General features: G+C 37.7%; 1 protein-coding gene across 2 annotated transcripts in view; it reads left to right on the top strand.

Moving 5' to 3' along the window:
- Positions 1-19,999, top strand: part of TIMMDC1 (translocase of inner mitochondrial membrane domain containing 1) — a 26,562-nt gene continuing 6,563 nt past the window's right edge. The window contains exons 1-7 of one of the 2 annotated variants that reach the window (XR_010664274.1): positions 1-670; positions 3,544-3,709; positions 6,680-6,768; positions 7,442-7,509; positions 12,610-12,688; positions 15,977-16,087; positions 18,291-18,530. Coding sequence is in view for 1 of the 2 variants with exons in the window: in XM_065943573.1 (XP_065799645.1) it covers positions 477-670; positions 3,544-3,709; positions 6,680-6,768; positions 7,442-7,509; positions 12,610-12,688; positions 15,977-16,087; positions 18,291-18,441 (858 nt within the window). In the remaining variant the exon portion in view is untranslated. Of the gene's footprint in view, positions 671-3,543; positions 3,710-6,679; positions 6,769-7,441; positions 7,510-12,609; positions 12,689-15,976; positions 16,088-18,290; positions 19,668-19,999 lie in introns of those variants that run through there. The other variant, XM_065943573.1, reaches the window with a different exon arrangement.

A 19,999-nucleotide genomic window follows, 5' to 3' on the forward strand; every position in this document is an offset into this window, starting at 1 on the left:
ACTGAGCCACTTTCACATCAGCATAAGACCGCATCTTTCCGCTTGCAATCTACCTACCACCCTGCTTTTCTGTCGCAGAAGGGTGAGGAGGACGGCACCGGAAGTCACACTGCGCTGAGCGTGGCTCCTTGCCACTACCTCATTTCCGGCGGGCTGGCCTGGCACCGTCCCGCCCCCAGCCGGAAGTGTGTTCGGATCCGGTTCCGCCTTTGCGCCGTCCCGCAGCCCTTGCCTTCGTTGGGGAGGGACTTCCTGTCTCGTGTGTCCAAGTTCCTCCAAAGTTAGGCTTGGCACCGAGGGCCTGTGTGTCAAGCGGTGTGTCGGCGGATATGGCCGCAAATTAACTCGGGGCTAGTGTAAAGATACTCGCCCATTCCTTCTTGCAGTCACCCTCGCTCATCCCCTGCCGCACCTCTGTGAGGCCTTGGCCTCCTAAGCGCCCAAGCGAGTGTCTATCGACAGGTTCGGAGAGGGTCATGGAAGCGCGGCCGCCGGCCCCACGGAGCTTCCTTTGCAGGACGCTGAGTCCTTTTCCTCGGGTCTTTGCTGCCGAAGCTGTGGCCGCCGATCCCAAGGCTCTTGTAGAGGACCAGGAACTGTCTTCCTTCGTCTCAGAGCCCCAATACCCGGAATCCGGATGGGACCGCCTCCGGGAGCTGTTTGTCAAAGAGTAAAAGTGCCTACGGTCTGTGGGGAGGGGCTACGAAGGAGGTGACCTGCAGCCTGGGTCATCTGGGGCGAAGGACCCCAGGGTGGTGTGATTTATTTTTGTGGAATTTGGAGTTTAATGTAATGTACTCCAAGCTTTTATCCTAACATTGCTATTTGGTAGTTCTGTTGATTGACAGGCCGGTTATCAGATGGAGAGGGTGAGACTAACTGAAAGTAAGAACTTTTAGGAATGTTTAGGGACTCTAAACATAGTGTTTAATATAATCCCCTGACTTTACAAATTAGAAGAATTAGAGCAAGCTACTTGGTGACCCTAGAACCAACATCTGGAGGACTCCATTATTCTTTCTCGTGTATCACTTGATCCCAGATTCTGATGCTTCTTGAACAGTAGCCCTCCTCCCCGCCACAAAAATGGAGGTTGGGGAGAGAACACAGTTGTTAAAATTTTTATTCTGCCAAATAAGGAATGTATAAAAAAAAAGTAGCAACTGTTGTTGCAAAGATATTAGCTGGATTCACAAGTAAAGCGGTGTCAGAATAAATGATAAATAACCCTCTAAATTGAATTAACTTTAATGAAAAACTCAGGATAATTAATTTCATCATTTTTATTCCTCACCGGTGAAAAGTTTTCCCTTTTTGTGAAGTTCTTTACCATATACTACACTGTAATGTCAACTGGTTAAATTAACATTGAAGCTTTATTATGTTGCTGAAATAGAGCAGGGGAGCCAGTGGAATTGTGTTTAATTACTTTCTTTAGATTTCATCATCTTATTTTAAAGATAATGAGGCTGCCCTTCCATTGGTCATTCCAGATTTATTTGAGGTATTTGTGAACGATCCTATGTAGTACACAACAGAAAAGGTTTATTTTTGTTGATTTATTTATTTTTAATTGGAGATAGTTGCTTTACAATGTTGTGTTAGTTTCTGCCATACAGCAACATGAAACAGCGATAGGTTCCCTTCCTCTTGAACCTCCCCTCCCAACCTCCCACCCCATCCCACACAAGTAAGTTGTCACAGAGCACCAGGTTGGGCTCCCTGTGTTACACAGTGGCTTCCCATTAGCTGTCTGTTCACTTTACATATGGTAATGTATATATTTCAATGGAACTATCTCAATTCTTCCCACCCTTGCCTGCCCCTGCTGTGTCTATAAGTCTGTTCTCTATGTCTGAATCTCTATTCCTGCCCTACAAATAGGTTCATCAGTACCATTTTTCTAGATTCCATGTATATGCATTAATATATGATATTCGTTTTTCTGACTTAACTTCACTCTGTATAACAGGCTCTAAGTTCATCCACCTCACTAGAACTGACTCAAATTCATTTGAAAAAGGTTATTTTGATCAGCTTTATAAGCCCCAGAACGTTGGAGCTGAAGGAAAATTGAAAGATAATTTAATATAACTTTATTGTCCCCTCCATGTCATGGGTGAGGAAACCAAGGTTCAGAATGATTGTGTCTACCTGTAGGTCACTTAGCGGTGGATGACAGAACCAGAACTACAACCCCATTGTTGCTACTTATAGTCTAGGCCCTTTCCACTGCTTTTCCCTGTTGGTTTACCATTCCTTAGTTCTTAGGCCCAATCATGTAACTTCATAGAGTGTCTGCTGATAATATGGAGAAAAAATATCGCTATGTCATGGAATTTTTCAGAGGATGAAAAAGAGGATATCGTATGCATTTCCTGGCTTGTTAAATCTTCAGCTCTTTTTTCATTTTCTCTTTTCTGAGTTCTCCCACTTTTTATGTAGATGTTTTTGGTTTTATTCATTATACAGGATAAAAATATAAAGTTAAGATTATAGCAGTTTTTCCTATTGATATAAGAATTCGTTTGTCTCTTGTATATGTGGGAACTATAAGAACTCACTGATTCTGATTTCAGAAATGTGGTTGTTAGAATTAGATAAATTAGATAGAATTAGATACACACTTGTACAGTCTCAGAAGAAAGCAAGTTAGTAGTTTGTAAAAAATTAATATTCAGTAGTTTACTTATGTAGGAGGGCCATTACTTCTAGTAACTAAACACTTACAAACTTAGCTGTTTGTTAGAGCAGTTTCCAGAGGACATCTTGGAAGCTGCAATATAGCTTGTAGTTTCTAATGCTTTTGAGAGTGATAGATTGAATGAGATGGTAGCTTTCCCCGTTTATTTTAGGTTGGTCTGTGCTGCCCACTGCATCATGAGCTTTCTCATTCAGTGGTCTTTAATAGTACAGGCCCATCTGAGCATGACATAAAAATTAAATATTCAGAAAGATAAAATTTTGGTTGTTTTTTTACGTATAGATATTCATTCTTGCATACATTGTCCTAAAATCCCATACGTTTTTATAATTTCCAAAAGTTATCTAAAAATTCAAAAAGGGAATTGTTAATTTCTGCATCCAGTTTACAAATTCTTTCTGTTTCCAGGGATATAGTAGAGCTGAAATAGTCATCACATAAAATAACCCTTTAAAAAGCCTTTTTATTGCAGTATAAATAAAATATGCGCCTAGAAAAATGTACATAAGTATACCTGTCAGTGACTTTTCACTAAACCTAACTCTGTATCCAGCCCTGAGACTGTTGGTGTCCCAAAAGCTCCCCCTTGTGCCCCTTCTCTGTCACTGCCTTCCCAAGAATAACTACTAACCTAACTTCTGAAAGCATAGATTAGTTTTGACTGAGATTTGAGCTACTTGTAATATAATTATTTAATTCATCAGAAGGTTTAATTGGTTCTGCCCATCATGAAAAATTTAAGTCCTGTTTAGCATTTGGGATAATTCTGATCATACTGTCTTTTGGAGAGCAGTATCCATAAACTAATCCCAAACAACATTGTTTTTTTGATGTTTTAGTGAACAGCAGAGAACTTCAAAAGAACTTCAGGATATTTACAAGGCAGCAATTTCAGCAGGCATCATCGGCTGGGCATATGGAGGAATACCAGCATTTATTCATGCTAAACAGCGCTACATTGAGCAGAGCCAAGCAGAAGTTTACCGCAACCAGCTTGATGCTGTGGTACGTACTGGTGTTCTTATAGTATTTGGGGACATGCCAGTTTTAGCTGTTCACTTTATACTTAATCATCTAGTTAGATAGTAGGGTTGAGAAGATTTAGGAAACAAAGTCTGTACTCAGCAACAATGGAAGTGCTAATGCTATAGTGCATACTCAAACTTTGTCAGACCACTTTTCTTACTAGAATTGATCATGACCATGGCTCTACTTTCTGAAATATATTTCTGATCTCCTGCTATATTATCAAGGCTCAGCTGTAGTGTATTTATCCTATTCAGAAAGCCTGTGTGCAGTCCACTAGCTCACACTAAAATAATCAGTAACATTTAGAACCTTACAGTTTGTTGAGTGCTGACTCATTTGTTGTATCTTAAATCTGTACGTCAATTCTATGGTCCTAGTGAGGAAGTTATGGCTCAGAATTTTTTGTTTTTTAAAATTTGTGGTGTTTTTTTAAATTGTGTCAAGTTTTAAAAGTTGCAAAAGTAGTGCCAGTGTCCTGTAATGTCCAAGAGGGATTGATTCCAGGACTCCTGTGGATACCAAAATCCACAAATGCTCGAGTCTTTTGTTTTAAAAAAACCCTAGTACCACATGTCCCCCATATCCATGGTTCCACTTCCTCAGGTTCCAAATCTGGGAATACTGAGGGCTGACTGTACAAAGATTTCCTGTACACCTTCCAGTCAGATTCTCCAAATGTTAACATTTTACCACATTTGCTTTCTTATTCTCTCTGTATAAGGCATGCTGTTATTTTTTTGTGAACTGCTTGGGAGTATGTTTTAGACATGGTGAATGCTTCAGCATACATTTCCTAAAAAACAAAGACATTTTCTTACATAACTACAATATTATCATGCAGTTCAGGACATTAATACTGATAGTGTACTATTATCTTATCAATGGACTTTATGTAAATTTTGCTTATTGTCCCACTAACATTATTTTTAAAGTAAACAAGTTATTAAAATTTTTTTTTCTGGTCCAGGATCTAGTACTGGATCAGATGTTGAATTTGCCTGTTGTGCCTCTCTAGTCAGTCTCCTTTAATTTGGAACAGTTTTTCTATTGTTCTTTGACTTTCATGACCTCAATATTTTTTAAGACTTGGGCCTTTTATTTTGTATTGTAGAATGTCCCACGATTTGGACATTTGATGTTTTCTTGCGATTAAATTTCACTTAAGTGTTTTCACAGGAATACCCTACAATTGATACTGTATCCTTCCCAGTAAGTAATGATAAGGAGCATGAGATACCTATTTGTCTCTCTGCCGGGGATACTTAACTTTAATCACTTCATTAAGATGGTCCTTGCCATGTTTATCCACTATAAAATTATTGAGTTTTTCCCTTTGTGGTCAATAAGTATCTTAGGAATACTTATTAGATACTTTGAGACTATGCAAATATCCTATTTTTCATCAATTTTTCACCCTCTGGTTTCAGTAGTCAATGCTGATTCTTTCCTAAAATAGTTACTACTGTGGTGGTAACCAAATGGCCATTTTCTGATTCCATCGTCCATGTATATTTATTGGTTAGTATTCTTCTATAAGGAAGAGCTTTCACTTTTCCTCTATTTGTCCATTTATCCATTTATAATTTATTCAGTGTGGACTTGTTGACTCATGTTATTCTGTGATTTTCTAATCCATTATTATCATCATTTATTTTGACACCTGTTGGAACCCCTTCAGGATAGCTCCTGTGTCCTTTTACTGATGTCTCCACTAGTCTTCGAGCACATCTTTACTTTGGGGCACAGCATAGTGTTTCTGGTTCATCTTTTCAAGCACCAGCCTTGTTTCTTTTAAAATGGTGTTTAAATGACTCAGGGAACTCAAACAGGGGCTCTGTGACAATCTAGAGGAGTGGGATGGAGAAGAAGGGTTGGGAGGGAGGGGACATGGGTGTACCTATAGCTGATTCTTGTTGATGTATGACGGAAAACCACAAAATTCTGTAAAGCAATTATCCTTCAATTAAAAAAATAAATAAAGTGGCAAAAAGAAAATGGTATTTAAAAACCAAGATCTGGGGCTAGGCATGCTCACTGCTACTGAGGTATGATGGTGTCTAGGCAGATAGAGCTAGGAAATGTGTAGGTATGTGTGTGATTTGTATACACTTTCATACATATATATCTCTGTTTCTGTATTTGTCTACCTGTATACTAAAAACCATGAGTTTGCACTGATACCTTTCAGAGAGGTTTTGACTTGCACAGTATCATATAGTAGTTAAGACTACACCTAGGGATTCTTTCAGATTATTTAAAAATCTAGGCTTTACCCTCACAGTATTATGTCAGACTTGCTTCATGGTGGTTAATGAAAATGAGCAGTGGAAACAGACAACCTGACTTCCAATTCTGACTTTATTCTTTGTTGGCTGAGTGATCTTGGTTAGAAACTTCCTCTTTATGCCTTTTAACACTTGCTTGAAGAAAATGTTGTAAAGATTAAATGAGGTAATATGTTAGCAACTTTTACATAGAAGGTGGTCAGTAAATATTAGGGGTTTTTTCTTCCTTTCTTCCTCTCGTGCACATCTGTATTACTTTAATCCTTACCATTTATAGTTTACTCAGTGTTCCTTCTTCATTTTCTGTTTTTTCTTTTCCCCACAATTTCTTGAAAAGAAGCATGTCTAATACTGATTTTATGTCTGTCATAGTATTTGTCATATAGATTCTTAGTTGCTGTTTAATTGATGAATTACTTGGTTCACACTGCATTTCTTAGTTCCTTTTATACTCTGTGATAGAATAGAGTGCACATGGTACATTTGTTTAAGTTTCAGTAATTGAAGAATGATATTTCTAGAGATTTTCTATTGTTTCTATCTATTTAGGTGTCCCTACCTATCCTACCTATTTCCTAGCTGACATTCCTCCACCACAGTTTTAGAACAGGGAAAGTATCAAGGTGTCTCGGAACCTCACAGCCTTTTTTATTAACTTTAGCAATCTGCCCATCGTGCTGCTATACGAGGCTTCATCCGGTATGGCTGGCGCTGGAGTTGGAGAACAGCCATGTTTGTGACTATATTCAAGTAAGTTCTCTGAATCGTCATGAAGGATTTTAGGTATTCTTTTAGGAACACATTGTTTTAACAAATGAAATTATAAAATCTGAACACCCATGTAAAAGTGATCTATGATACCTTTTTCTCAAGAACTGTTATCTATTTATGCAAAAGATTGGTCCAGTGGTAGCTTTGTGTCCATGGATGATGGTCTGCCAGGCTTCTCTGGTGGCACAGTGGTAAAGATTCCTCCTGCTGTTGCCAGAGATGTGGGTTAGATCCTTGGGTTGGGAAAATTCCCCTGGAGGAGGAGGAAGCAACCCATTCCAGTATTCTTGCCTGGAAAATTCCATGGACAGAAGGAGCCTGGAGAGCTATAGTCTGTGGGGTCATCGCAAAGTGTTAGACATGACTGAACACCTTGCACAACTGAGCACGCATGCACATGAAGGCATGCCAACTAGTATCAAAATAGATACAGGGTTGCTAAATCAGAGGAATTCTACAGAACTTTTCTTTACTTTTCTGTTGCTTATTGGCATATTATAGCAATCTGAAACATGCTCACTGAAGGAGCCTACAGGGACCAGGGATTGACATAGTAGGCTCTTCTAAACTAACATGTATCACTTTAGTGAAAGTTAAAGTCAAGAAAGTAATTGAGATACGCTTTAAATTTTGTTTTCTTCTTCCTTCCTAGTACAGTTAACACTGGTCTAAATGTTTACCGAAATAAAAATGCCTTAAGTCATTTTGTCATTGCAGGAGGTAAGACATTTTTGTTCATATTTCATATTTCAATCTCAAATATGGTTTAGGAAACATGTAAGGACTTATAAGTCATGGCTTCTGAATTCTTAGGTTGGCTACTCATCACATCTCATTTAACATTCATGCAAGATATATGGAAAATGTGCTTGGTCTTTGGTATACTTAGTGAACAAAACATAAAAAAGTCTTTGCCTTCATTGAGTTTTATCATCTAATGTCTATGGGATAAAATAGGTTGCTGTGATAAAAAGTAATTAATAGGTGAGGAGGTAGGATCTAATGTGGACAGGCTTATCAATTTCTAAGGAAGTAACATTTTAAACTGATAGCTTAAGAATGGGAAAGAGCAGGCCTTGCAGAGGAGTCACCTAAGCAGGGGTAACGTCAAGGGTGAAGGCTCTAAGGTTTCTCAAATGTGGGATAATATGACTGCAACATAGTGAATGAGGGGAAGAGTGGCTTGAGAGAATTGTGAGGTGAAGTAGAGAGGAGCCAGATTTTTCATGATAAGAAATTAGATTTTGTTTTAAAGCACTCTGCCTCTGTTAGACATGCCCTCTTTAAAATGAACATTTAAAAAAGTATTGAACATTTTCATTACATTTCTAGTACAAATCCAGTACATTTCCCGAAATGTAAATGAAGTTAACTGCCATTTAGATGCAAATATTCACTAATTCATGTATATTCCCTCACATAAAAAAAAAAAACATATGCTTCACATAACAGTTTTTTACTTTTTGTTTGGAAATAGCTTCAAGTTTATAGAAAGTTGCAAAAATAAAAGTAATACAAGGAATACCATGAGCAGTATCCTTTAGTACAAAGATTCTGTTATTGTTAAGAACTTTTTTAAGCTCCCCACCCCATGCCTATCCTGTTTCTATTTTTTTCCCCATCTATTTGCCGTGAAGTGATGGAACCAGATGCCGTGATCTTAGTTTTTGAATGTTGAGTTTTAAGCCAATTTTTTCACTCTCCTCTTTCACCTTCATCAAAAGGCTCTTTAGTTCCTCTTCACTTTCTGCCATTAGGGTGAAGTGACAGACTTTATTTTCTTGGGCTCCCAAAATTACTGCAGATGGTGACTGCAGCCATGAAATTGAAAGACGCTTGCTCCTTGAAAGAAAAGCTATGACAAACCTAGACAGTGTATTGAAAAGCAGAGGCATCACTTTGCCAGCAAAGGTCTGTCTAGTCAAAGCTGTGGTTTTTGCAGTAATCAAGTATGGATGTGAGAGTTGGACAGTAAAGAAGGCTGAGTGCTGAAGAATTAATGCTTTTGAACTGTGGTGCTGGAGAGGACTCTTCAGAGTCTCTTGGACTGCAGGGAGATCAAACCAGTTAATCCTAAAGTTAATCAGTCCTAAATATTCGTTGGAAGGACTGATGCTGAAGCTGAAGCTCCAGTGTTTTGGCCACCTGATGTGAAGAGCCAACTCATTGGAAAAGACCCTGATGCTGGGAAAGATTGAAGGCAGAAGAAGGGGACAACAGAGAATGAGTTGATTGGATGGCATCACAATTCAATGGACATGAGTTTGAGCAAACTCCGGGAGATAGTGAAGAACATGGTGTGCTGAAGTCCATGGAGTTGCAAAGAGTTGGACATGACTGAGCGACTGAACAACAGCCACCACTCACCTCTGGCTGCAAAGCATGTGGAGTCTTAGTTACCGGGCTAGAGGTTGAACCCAGGCAGGCTGTTGGCAGTGAAAGTGCAGAGCCCTAACCTCTGGGCCGCCAGGGAATTCCCAGTTACTAACATTTTAGTCAATTTGCTTTATCACTTATGCTCTTTGTTTTAGGTGTACTCTCTCTTTTTCTGTGAATACACCGGCAAACACACATATACATAATTTGAGCTTAACATTTTAATGAAAACGTTTAAAAACATGAAATGAGAGATCAATATTAATAGCATTGGAGCAGCTAGAACTTGCCCTGTTTTAACTTGTGAAAAATTTTACATGGATATTCTATAGTGCCTATATCCGAAGAAAACTTGTGTTTCTGCCCTCACTTGCTCCTCATATTTACTCCTGCTACATGTTTTTTGTCATCTACCCTGTTAAATTCCAAAACTGAAAATCAATTAATGATAAGGTTCTGCCCTTTATATCCCCTTTCCAAACTTCTAGTTCTGTCAGTCTTATTTCTTAAATATTTGGACTCTCTCACTTCCTCTTTTCCCACTGCTACTGCAGGTTTTCCCTGTTTATCATCTTGGTTTGCTTCAAACCTCTACTGTTATCTGATTTTTTTTTTTTTTAAATATGAGTATGATTTTAGCACTTTTCTGCTTCAGACTTCATCACACTAAGGTCAATTCTTTTTTTTTTTAAGGTCGATTCTTGACCTGACCTCCATGTACCACTCTTACATGAGCCTTATAATCTACTTTGATTTCTCAAACCCAGCATATTCTTGCTTTACAAGAATTCTTGCTTGAATCCAACTTTCCACTCCCATAACTAATTTTATTCCGCTCCATACTTAACACCTGTCTTTCAAGGTTGAGTACCTCTGTCTGCTTCAGCTTCCTCAGAGGGTTCTCCTAGCTCCCATTTTCCTCTCTTGGGTGCCTTTCCCCTGTGTTCTTATAATTCACTGTAAACAGTTTTATCAAAGCATTTATAACACTGTGTTGTAGCAGTTTACTTGTTTTGCTTCCCTACTAGACAACTCACTAAAATTCAGAGAAAGTGCCTTATATGTCATAATTGTTTGACATATAGCAGGGTAAAGGTTTCTCGATTGAATGTAAATATTACTAAAATAAGAATAGAAAAATATATATGATAGAAAATATATTTTTATCTCAAACCAGCAACCAACATTAAAATAAATAACACTAAAATTAAAAAAAATTTATCCTGAAGTCAGAATCAGGTAAGGAGGTCTTCTCTTACCATTATTGTTTGAACACTTATCAAAGTATTTTCAGTATCCAGGGAGCTTGGCAAATCCTTTCCTCCAAAAGTAATAATAAAATTGGACAAAGTTATCAAAAACAACCCCTTAAAGATCCTGGAACTGAGCAAGGGCACACAACAAGTTGAGAAGCATTTATTTAAGAATTTCTACTAAATCTTGGTAAGAACAATGGGAGTCTGCAGTGTTTCAGCCTGAGGCTGCTGCCACTTAATGCCGAGCTCCATGATATAAAAGTTCCACAAGGGCAGAGCAGGCTGGGAAGACCAATACTAATATTGGAGATTACTGACTTGATTTGGAGCAGAGCACAGAAAATTCTATGCCTCAGGGTGTTGCTGAAAACAATAGCAAACACTTAGGAAAGAACAATATCACACAGCTAACTGGAGGTTTTGGTGTTTGGGGCAAGCAGTCGATTAGTGGATGAGGTAGAATTTTACCAAAGACATCCAGAGAACAAGAAACCCAACGGAGACTTCATTAAGAACCTACTAATCGCCAGAACTCCGGAAAGTTACCTGTCTAAGCACACTCAGGAGAGACTGGTAAGGGCCCTAGCAAGCTGCTTATCTGCTTAATTGTGGGGCCTCATGAACACAGAAAGTAAAAGCCAGAAGATTTATAAACTGCCTAAACCTTGACTGTGTTCTTCAAGCCACAGGCAGATCCATTAACAAAAGGTGACAGCCTTACTGGCTTAAAATGTATAATCACAGCCACTGACAAATCACTGGCTGTCTGCCAAGCTAGTGTGATTCCTAGGCAGCCAGACATAAAACAGAGACCTCTCTGGCTGCACTCTACTAAACAAGAAAACTAAGACTCCACAGAATTGGTCCAGGCAAATCACTATAGCAAAGGACCACAGCCATGCCCCTAGGTAGGAAGATATTCCAACTCCAAGTTGTAGCAGACAGAAGACTTCAAGCGTTTAAAATAATTAAAATGTGATGATGGTTATCAAACAGAAAATATCACTAAAGATAGAAATTATTTTTAAGAGTCAAATGAATATTCTGGAGTTGATAAATACAGTAATAGAAATTAAAGATTCACTGGAGAGAAGGCCCTCAACAGCCAGTTTGAGAGAGCATGGGAGAATCAATGAACTTGAAGATAGATGGATATAGGTTATCTTTTATGAAGGACAGAATTTTTAAAAATGAAGACAAATGAATAGAGCCTCAGAGATCTGTGGGACACAATCAAGAATGGAGAGGAAAGGGGAAAAAGGGAAGAAAAAGAATTTTAAGAAATTATGACCACAGACTTCCCAAATTTTATGAAAAGTATCTACACATCCAAGAATCTCAACAAACTCCAGGAAGAATAAACGTGAAAAGATTCACACCTAGAAACATAATAGTTACACTGTTGAAAGATAGAGAAAAATCATGAAATAGAAAAGTTAAAAAATGAATATATTATACTTAAATAAGAAATATAAACCTCAAATGTTAATGTTTAAAAATATTACCACCTGAAGTGGCATTTGTTGTGCATAGTGAAAGAGGAAAATGAATGGAGATCTTGGGTGTACAGTCTTAGCGGTAAGGAGAAAGGACCTATGCTCCAGCCACCAGGTGGCAGTGTAGGCCACCTGCCCACTTGCAGGCCTGCTGGAGAGGTGAAGCTTGGCAGTACAGAGCCGGTGAGGCTGGGGACGTCCCTGGTGGTATGGCCCTTCTACTGTAGGAGGCACGGGTTCTGTCCCTGGCTGGGGAACTAAGATCCCACATGCCATGCAGCGTGTCCAAAAAGAAAAAAGAAATGCGAAGCTGGGGAAAGACATGAACTGCAAGTGGCTAGTGAAGATTTTTATTGTTTATTTGGAGAAAACTTTCCTTAAAGCAGGAAGAAATAAAAGAGGTAGAAGTGAAGAAATAACAGATTTTTAAGGTGAGGTTAGCACAAAAGCAGAATGAGAAGAGACTGGGTCCAGAGAACCCACTGAGCAGTTATGTTAAAGGGACGTTTCTTCCTCTAAACTTGCAGAGTGGATGAGAACCTGGCCATAGGAGAAGTCTAGGTTGTGATATATTAATGTTGGGTTCAAAAAGCTTACTTGGAGATTTATGTCCTTATAGAAGGAACATGTTTAAATGGAACCTCTGGTGTTTAAAAATGATTTGATACTGCTTTTTGTTTCTTTTAAAATAGCTGTCACAGGAAGTCTTTTTAGAATAAACTTAGGCCTGCATGGCCTAGTAGCTGGTGGCATAATTGGAGCCTTGCTGGGGTAAGTGTTAACATACTTTGATTCTAAATTAATATAACTTATTAATTAATTATTAATTAATTCATTAATGCCTTGCCTGTTAAAAATCTGACTCATTTCTAAAGAACAAATTTAATCCTTAGAGGATTTAATCCCATAAAAGGTCTCTAGTCTTGTATTGAGCTTCTCTGGTGGCTCCGTCAGTAAAAAATCTGCCTGCCGTGCAGGAGACCTGGGTTCAGTCCCTGGGTTGGAAAGATCCCCTGGAGGAGGGCATGGCAACCCATTCCAGTATTCTTGCCTGGAGAATCCCCATGGACAGAGGAGCCTGGTGGGCTGCAGTCCTTGGAATCGCAAAGAGTTGGACACAACTGAGCGACTAAGCATAGCACAGCACAGTCTTGTATTGGTAGTAGCTTTGATTGTCCAGTTCTGATTGTATCCCAGTTGTTGATTTTACTCCTGGTCTTCACTGGGTAAAAACTGTTTAAATATCATTAACACCTGAAATTAAGGTTTGAACACAGATACTTATAAAGAGTAGGAAAAAGGAATAAGAAACAGCTAACAAGCACATAAAAAAAAAATATATGGGGGTTAGGTTTGTTTATTTAGTTTAATAAATTTTAAGACTTTTCTTCTCCAACTTTTTACTTTGAAACATTTCAAACCTGTAGAAAAGTTGAGGTAATTAGTATGTTGAACACCCATATAATCTTCACTTAGATTCACCATTTGTTCACATTTTTCCATATTTGTTTTCTCTCTCTCAGTATTTGTGTGGGACATGTGTATATTTCTTTTTGTTTGAACCATCTGAAGTACTTGAGACCTCATAATTCTTCAACCCTAAATACCTCAGCATGTATTTCCCAGGAGAAAGAATATTCTCCAATGATTTCACAGTACAATTATCACAATAAATGATTTACCATTGATTCAATACTATTTAAGATAAAGTCCATATTCAGAATTCCTGTTATTACAATAATGCTCTATGTGTGTGTGTATATAATATATGATTTTGTAGAATCCTGGATTAAATTGTATTTTGTTGTCATGTCTCTTTAGATTCCTTTAAGCTAGACTAGTTCCACGCCTGATTTTCCCCCAGAATATTTCTCAGTTTTGTTTGATTATCCCCTCATGATTAGATTTGGGTTTAACGTTTTCATCAAGATTACAACATAGGCAAAGTTGTGTCCTTCTCAGTGTATGTCAAGAGACATATTATGTCACCCCTTGTAAGTGATATAACTTTTCTGTTGCTGTATAACAAATTAACCACACACTAAGAAGCTTCAAACACTACCCATTTATTATATCACTTTCCTGTAGGTCAGAAGTCTGGATGGGCTCAGATGGGTTCTCTTCTTAGTATTTCACGAGGCTAAAATCAAGGTGTTGGTCAGGCAGGCTCTTACCTGGAGGCTCTGTGGGAATAATTTGTTTCCATAAAATTCAGGTTGTTGACAGAACCATTGTGGCTGTAGGTCTGAATTCCCTGTTTCCTGGGTGGCTGTCAGGCACCATCTTGTTCCTAGAGGCATCCACATTCCTTCTCCATGCCCCCTCCATGTTCAAACCAGCAGCCAGCATGTTGAATCCTTCTCATACTTTGATCTCTCTGACTTCCATTCTGCCACCAACTGGAAAAAACTCTGTATTCAGAGGCTTCACACAGATAATCTCCTTTTTGATTAACTCATTCAAGTGATCAGTAACCTTAGTTACATCTGCAAAATCCACTTTGCTGCCTAACATAATTATGGGCATAATTTCTCATCATATACTCATATTTGAGAAATTAGGGCAGGAAATTTTGTGGGACCATTTTAGAATTCTGCTTAGCACATTTGGTATTTACTAAATTTCTCCACTGCAAAGTTATCTTTTTTCATTGTGTTTAATAACTAATCTGTGGGGTACGGTAGTGTGAATTATCTACTCTCCAGCTATTTTTTAGTGGTTTTAATGATCCATTGATGATCCCTAATGTAATCAGTTATTATTTAATATAAAACTGATTACAAAATGTTGATTTGCTAGTTTTGTCATTTCTTCTGTCTTTATTAGTTGGCATTCACCTGAATAGAAAGAAGAGCTCTCCCTCACCTTCCAAATTTGTTTTAAAATTCATCATTTGATGATCTGTTGACATTTTTGTTTTCTTGTTAATATACCAACTTGGTTTGAAGGGGAAAATTGTTGAAATTAGCTGCAAAAATATTTTTTTATTGTGGTTAAAAAACACACATAACATAAAAATTACCATCTTAACCACTTTTAAGTGTACAGTTCAGTAGTGTTAACTATATTCACATTGTTGTGCAACAGGTCTCTAGAACTTTTTCATCTTGCAGACCTGAAACTCTGTACCGATTAAACACCATGCTCCCTTCCCCCATCCCCACACAGCCTTTGGCAACCACCTTTCTACTTTCTGTTTCTGTGATTTTTGCTTCTCTGAGTAATTCATATTAGTGAAATCATGTATTTTTCCTTTTGTAACTGGCATATTTCACTAAGCATAATGTCCTTGATTTTAAACCATGTGACAGGATCTTCCTTTTTGGGACTGTGTAATATTCCATTGTATATACAGTTCCATATTTTGTTATCCATTCATCATCAACAAACATTTCCACCTAGCAAAAACAATTTTTAAAATGTGGTTTCAACGTTAAGTAAGGAATTTAAGTTGTATCAGAGTAAAAAACTCCTTCTCTTTGGAAATATGAACAAAACACTCATCATTACTGTGATAATTGTTATCTAAGTCATTTTCTCAGTGGGTAACTATTGGCATTCTGAGTGAGACAGTTGTGCCAGACTCTTGAATTTTAGGATATTTTGGCAGCTCCAACCCCCAAAGCCAGTAGCATCCTTCTCCCAACCAAAAGTACCCTTCGCATTTCTTGCCCCTTACAGGGTCTGGTACCATTTCTGGTATGAATTTCTTTTCTGAGAAACCTTCAGTATAAAGCTGCTAACTAGAACTTATAAATATATTTTTTACTAGTTTATTTATCTTTCATGATTTAAAAAAAAAAAGAGCCAGTTTATAGACCTGTTGTTTTTATACCAGTTAAATTTAGGATATTGCGATGATTGTTTTTCCTGTTGTTCAAACCAGGAAGGAAATTGTCTTACTATTTTTTATTTGACAAGGATGCTTTAACTGTCAGATGTCCCTGCACCTGTCAGTGAGCGAGTGGTTTGGTTAGTGTTACTGGTGCCTTAGCAGAGATCCTCTCATCCTGCATGGTCTCATGGCTCTTCTAAACGTTCCTTCTGCCTCCTCCTCAGCACTCCTATAGGAAGCCTTTTGATGGCACTTCAGATGTACTGTGGTGAGACAGTTCAGGAGAGAAAACAGAAGGATCGAAAAGCATTCCAGGAGCTGAAACTGGAAGAACGGTAAGGAGTGTGTTAAGACTGGATTGTTTGGCTTTTGTGTCCGCAGACTGATGCTTTCTGAAACAGGTACTCTAAATTGCTGCTCAAGTCAGACTTTCTTTTTACTGAGTCTTTCACCCAGTACCCTGCTTGGTCTTTAATATTTTTAATTAAGGAGAATGGAAAAATGAAAGATACTAATTGAGAACCTTTCCTTAGATACATTTTTTTTAAGTTAAATGTTACAAATCTTATTTGGTTGCATATTTTTTCTTTTCCTATGTTTGTGACTGCATTGGAAATTACGTAAAGGAAATGAATAGCAGTGAGTGAGCTTTACTTGGCTTTACTTAAAAGATGATATCCTTGTTTACACATACGTCTATGAACATTACGTAGCATGTTAGGTCTCCACATTTAATTATTATACTTCTTGCTGTGGCTGCAATGGGTGTTAGGTACGTATAGTGGCTGTTCATAGACCAGATGCTACTGAGAAGGATGCAGACTGTCGCTTGTTCATATAGTCACTCCCTGGGATCCAGTGATGGCCAACTTCCTGCTAATTTTTGTAAGATCATCATAATAGTCTGCCGTCTAGTGCTTTGGTACAAATGATTCTCACGGTTCTGCTTCCTGCACACTAAGATGACATCTGCTGCTGCTTCTTTGGTAGTTTGGTAGATAAGAAGTCTTCTTTTTTCCTTGGTTTTATTTGAAACTTCGTTTGTGCTACATGCACACACACACGTACACACTCACATAGACATACATGGAAATTCTTAATATCTATAAATCTGTTGTCCAAGGACTTAGGTACCATAGGAGAAAAAGCATTGATTTGGAGCCAGTGAAACCTTGAAAACAAATCTTAAATACCAGCTACTATTAATTCTGTGAACATAGATGTTTTCCTTAACTTCAAGCCATCAGTTTTCTCAGCTGTTGTAAGGGCAGAATCACACCACAGTGTCCAACATACGTTTGTTCCTTTTTCTTCTCCGTACTAAGAGGGTGAGTGAGATATGAAGCTATTATAAAGCACTTAAAATTCTGACTCCCAGCATAAAATTTGATATTATGAAGGGTTAAAAGCATAGAAGCCTTAGCTCATTTCTAGTTCTCTAGGTGTCATGAGACTTCTTTTTTAAAAAAGAATCTTTGAGAAAGGAGTTGGAAAGTAAGGAAAATGCATGATTCTTTGACAGAGGAATTGATGGAAGGATTAACGTCTGGAAAAATATGCATAAGAATTGTATTCCAGTCAGGAAAAGGAAGCTAGAGAAGTGGATCAGTTATTTAGAGATGAAAAACCTCAAGCATGGGTAAAAAACTGGATTTATAGAAATGAAAATAGTATTTTGGCAGAAGGAAATAGTGTCACTGTGTTAGTGTCAGAAGTGTTTAGGTTATTTATATGTATATAATATATATGTGGTATTTCTGAGGACAGTTAATAAATAGTTAAGAACTTTTAAAATGTCTGCTTCTTTGCTTGAAAATAACTTCAATATAGAGAAATCAACAAAGTGAGAATCTGAAAAATTGCCTTAGTGAGCAGAAAATCTAGAACACTGGCTATATTTTCCATAGAGACATAGAAGAAGAAATGATCAAATCTTCTTATGAAAGTCTTGGGTGACCTTGATAATCACTTAAAGAAAGGAAGACACTAATACTTGACTTAGAAGAAGAACCGATCTCTTATTTGAAAATTAGATATTTTAACTCCTAGTAAATATACGTCTGTAGTGGTGTCCTATCTGACTTCTCTGTATCGAGATTACCAATGTTATCACCTTTGTGTGTGTCCTACAAGATCTGTCAACAGAGTTTAACAGAGTGGCAGGGGGTTTCACATCCCCCTAGGCCCTGAGGGCAAGAGCACAGACTGGTTCCAAGGCTCACATACAAGCTAAAGGTGTTTTAGCAACTGCAAGTCACTGCTGAGAGAACTCTGGAATAGCTTAAGGATCAGAGCTACTACCCTGGAAATGTCCATTTTGGTAATGTGAGGCTCCTACTTGGCTTGTAAGTGACAGGTTATGAGAGAGAAGAAAGTCTTGTACTTGAAGTGCAAGAAGAAGTATTTGCTCATAAGTTGTAGGAGAGAATAAGATAAATACAATCTTTCTTAAGAAAGAGAAACTCTAAAATAGAAAAGCAAAAAAGCCAAAAAAAATAGAACAGTACTTGCTATATCTTTCTTGTACTTTCATTACAGGAAAGCCAGACTACAATTTACTGACCTCCTCCCTGAAGAAATTGAAAGTAATTTACAGAAAAATCGATCCAAGGATGACGCTCAGAAAATTGAAGCACTGCTAAATCTTCCTAGGAACCCTTCACCAGCAGATAAACAAGACAAAGACTAAACATGCTCTGGACTTGAAACTCAGTGGAGAGTTGAAGGGAGCTATGTCACCGTGTCTATAGCATGCCAGTTGCTTGGCCGCTGACACATGTAAGCACTGGCATCTGTAGTGGCACAGTGACTTGCTCTTGCTTTTTTTTAACCAAAAATTGGGCTCTTGTACTCTTTACTCTTCCTTAGATTTAAGTACATACTTGTATCTGCATTGATTGATCAATATAGATTTCCTTTCTCTGGATTTTACAATACTCAATTAAGAGTTCCCAAAAGATTAAAGTTGAATTTTACAGGTTGTAAATTTATTCTTGTAGCCGTTTAAAAGAGTACTGTAGTGATCACTAGGAGAAGGAGAAGAAAGAACCAGGTAAGGCAGATGATCTGTGAAACCCTTGTGCCCCTGGGTCCTAGAAACAGTAAGAACCTAAATGTGTAGTTGCGTTTGGTTTTGTTTTAATACAAATCAGAGATGGTTCCTATGCCATTTGAAATAAAATAAAACTTAACAAAAAGGAGGTAGATGAGAATTATTAAAGAAACAGCCCGACCTTGTTCTCTCACTCAGTAATGCTGACAAGTATGTCTCCTGTGGTATACAAGAGCTGCTCAGGATACACTGTCTCTATACTCCAGGAGCTTGCTGCCTGAGAAGGAAGCTGCCCTGCAGAGTATAACTTTTATTAAATGAGAGGGCAGAATGACTGAACCAAGTGTACTGAAAGGAGAAAACTGCTAGTGCTTTGTTTTGGTGTTAGACCTCTTAGTTCCTACTCTGACAATACTGTTGTTCCCATGAGCAGTGTTTGAGAAGCAGCCTAGAGTAGTGGCTAAAGCTGTGGGCTCTGGAGGCAGACCACAGGCTTGGAATCTCAGCCTTGGGGCTTCGCAGTCATGTGACTTACAGCCAAGCCATTTTACTTTAGGTCTCAAGTTTTCACATCTGTTAAACAGTATGTATCTCAGAATAGATACTAAATGAAATGATGTGTGTAAGACATAGCACAATACTGGAGCACACAGGACATTGTCTAACAACAGATGTTAGCAGTTAAAAGGCTATGAGAACCTCTGCACCAGCATAATCATCCCATTCACAAATTGCTGACAAGTTGGCAGTTTATTGTTTTATTCATGCCCATGTATAGATTAAATCTTTCAACTGGAAGTTATAAAATTAGATGGTTGGTTTTAAAATAATTTTATTAATAAAGTAAAATATAACTCCTTTAACACATTTATTAAATGTAATAAGCAATAATTTACTATAATTTATTTAAAGTACAAATAAGCTGTCTCTTAGGTTTGTACTGGCTATTACTTTTTTTTAATCATGTCCAACGATTATGATTCTTAACTCAATGAAGCAATTCCTGGGCTTTTTTTTTTTTTGGTGGTTGTTTTTTTTTTCTTTAAATTCTTATAAGTCTACTACCTTTATTTTCTTTTGAATTTTGTTCTATAAGAAACCATTTAAAAGTGTACCCTGTTCTTCAGACTGTATAGAATAATCTGATCTTTATAGCTACTGAAATGAAACATTTTAAATCCTGCCACATTTGAGA

This window comes from Muntiacus reevesi, chromosome 8 (genome assembly GCF_963930625.1).
Source record: "Muntiacus reevesi chromosome 8, mMunRee1.1, whole genome shotgun sequence".
NCBI classification, from domain to species: domain Eukaryota; kingdom Metazoa; phylum Chordata; class Mammalia; order Artiodactyla; family Cervidae; genus Muntiacus; species Muntiacus reevesi.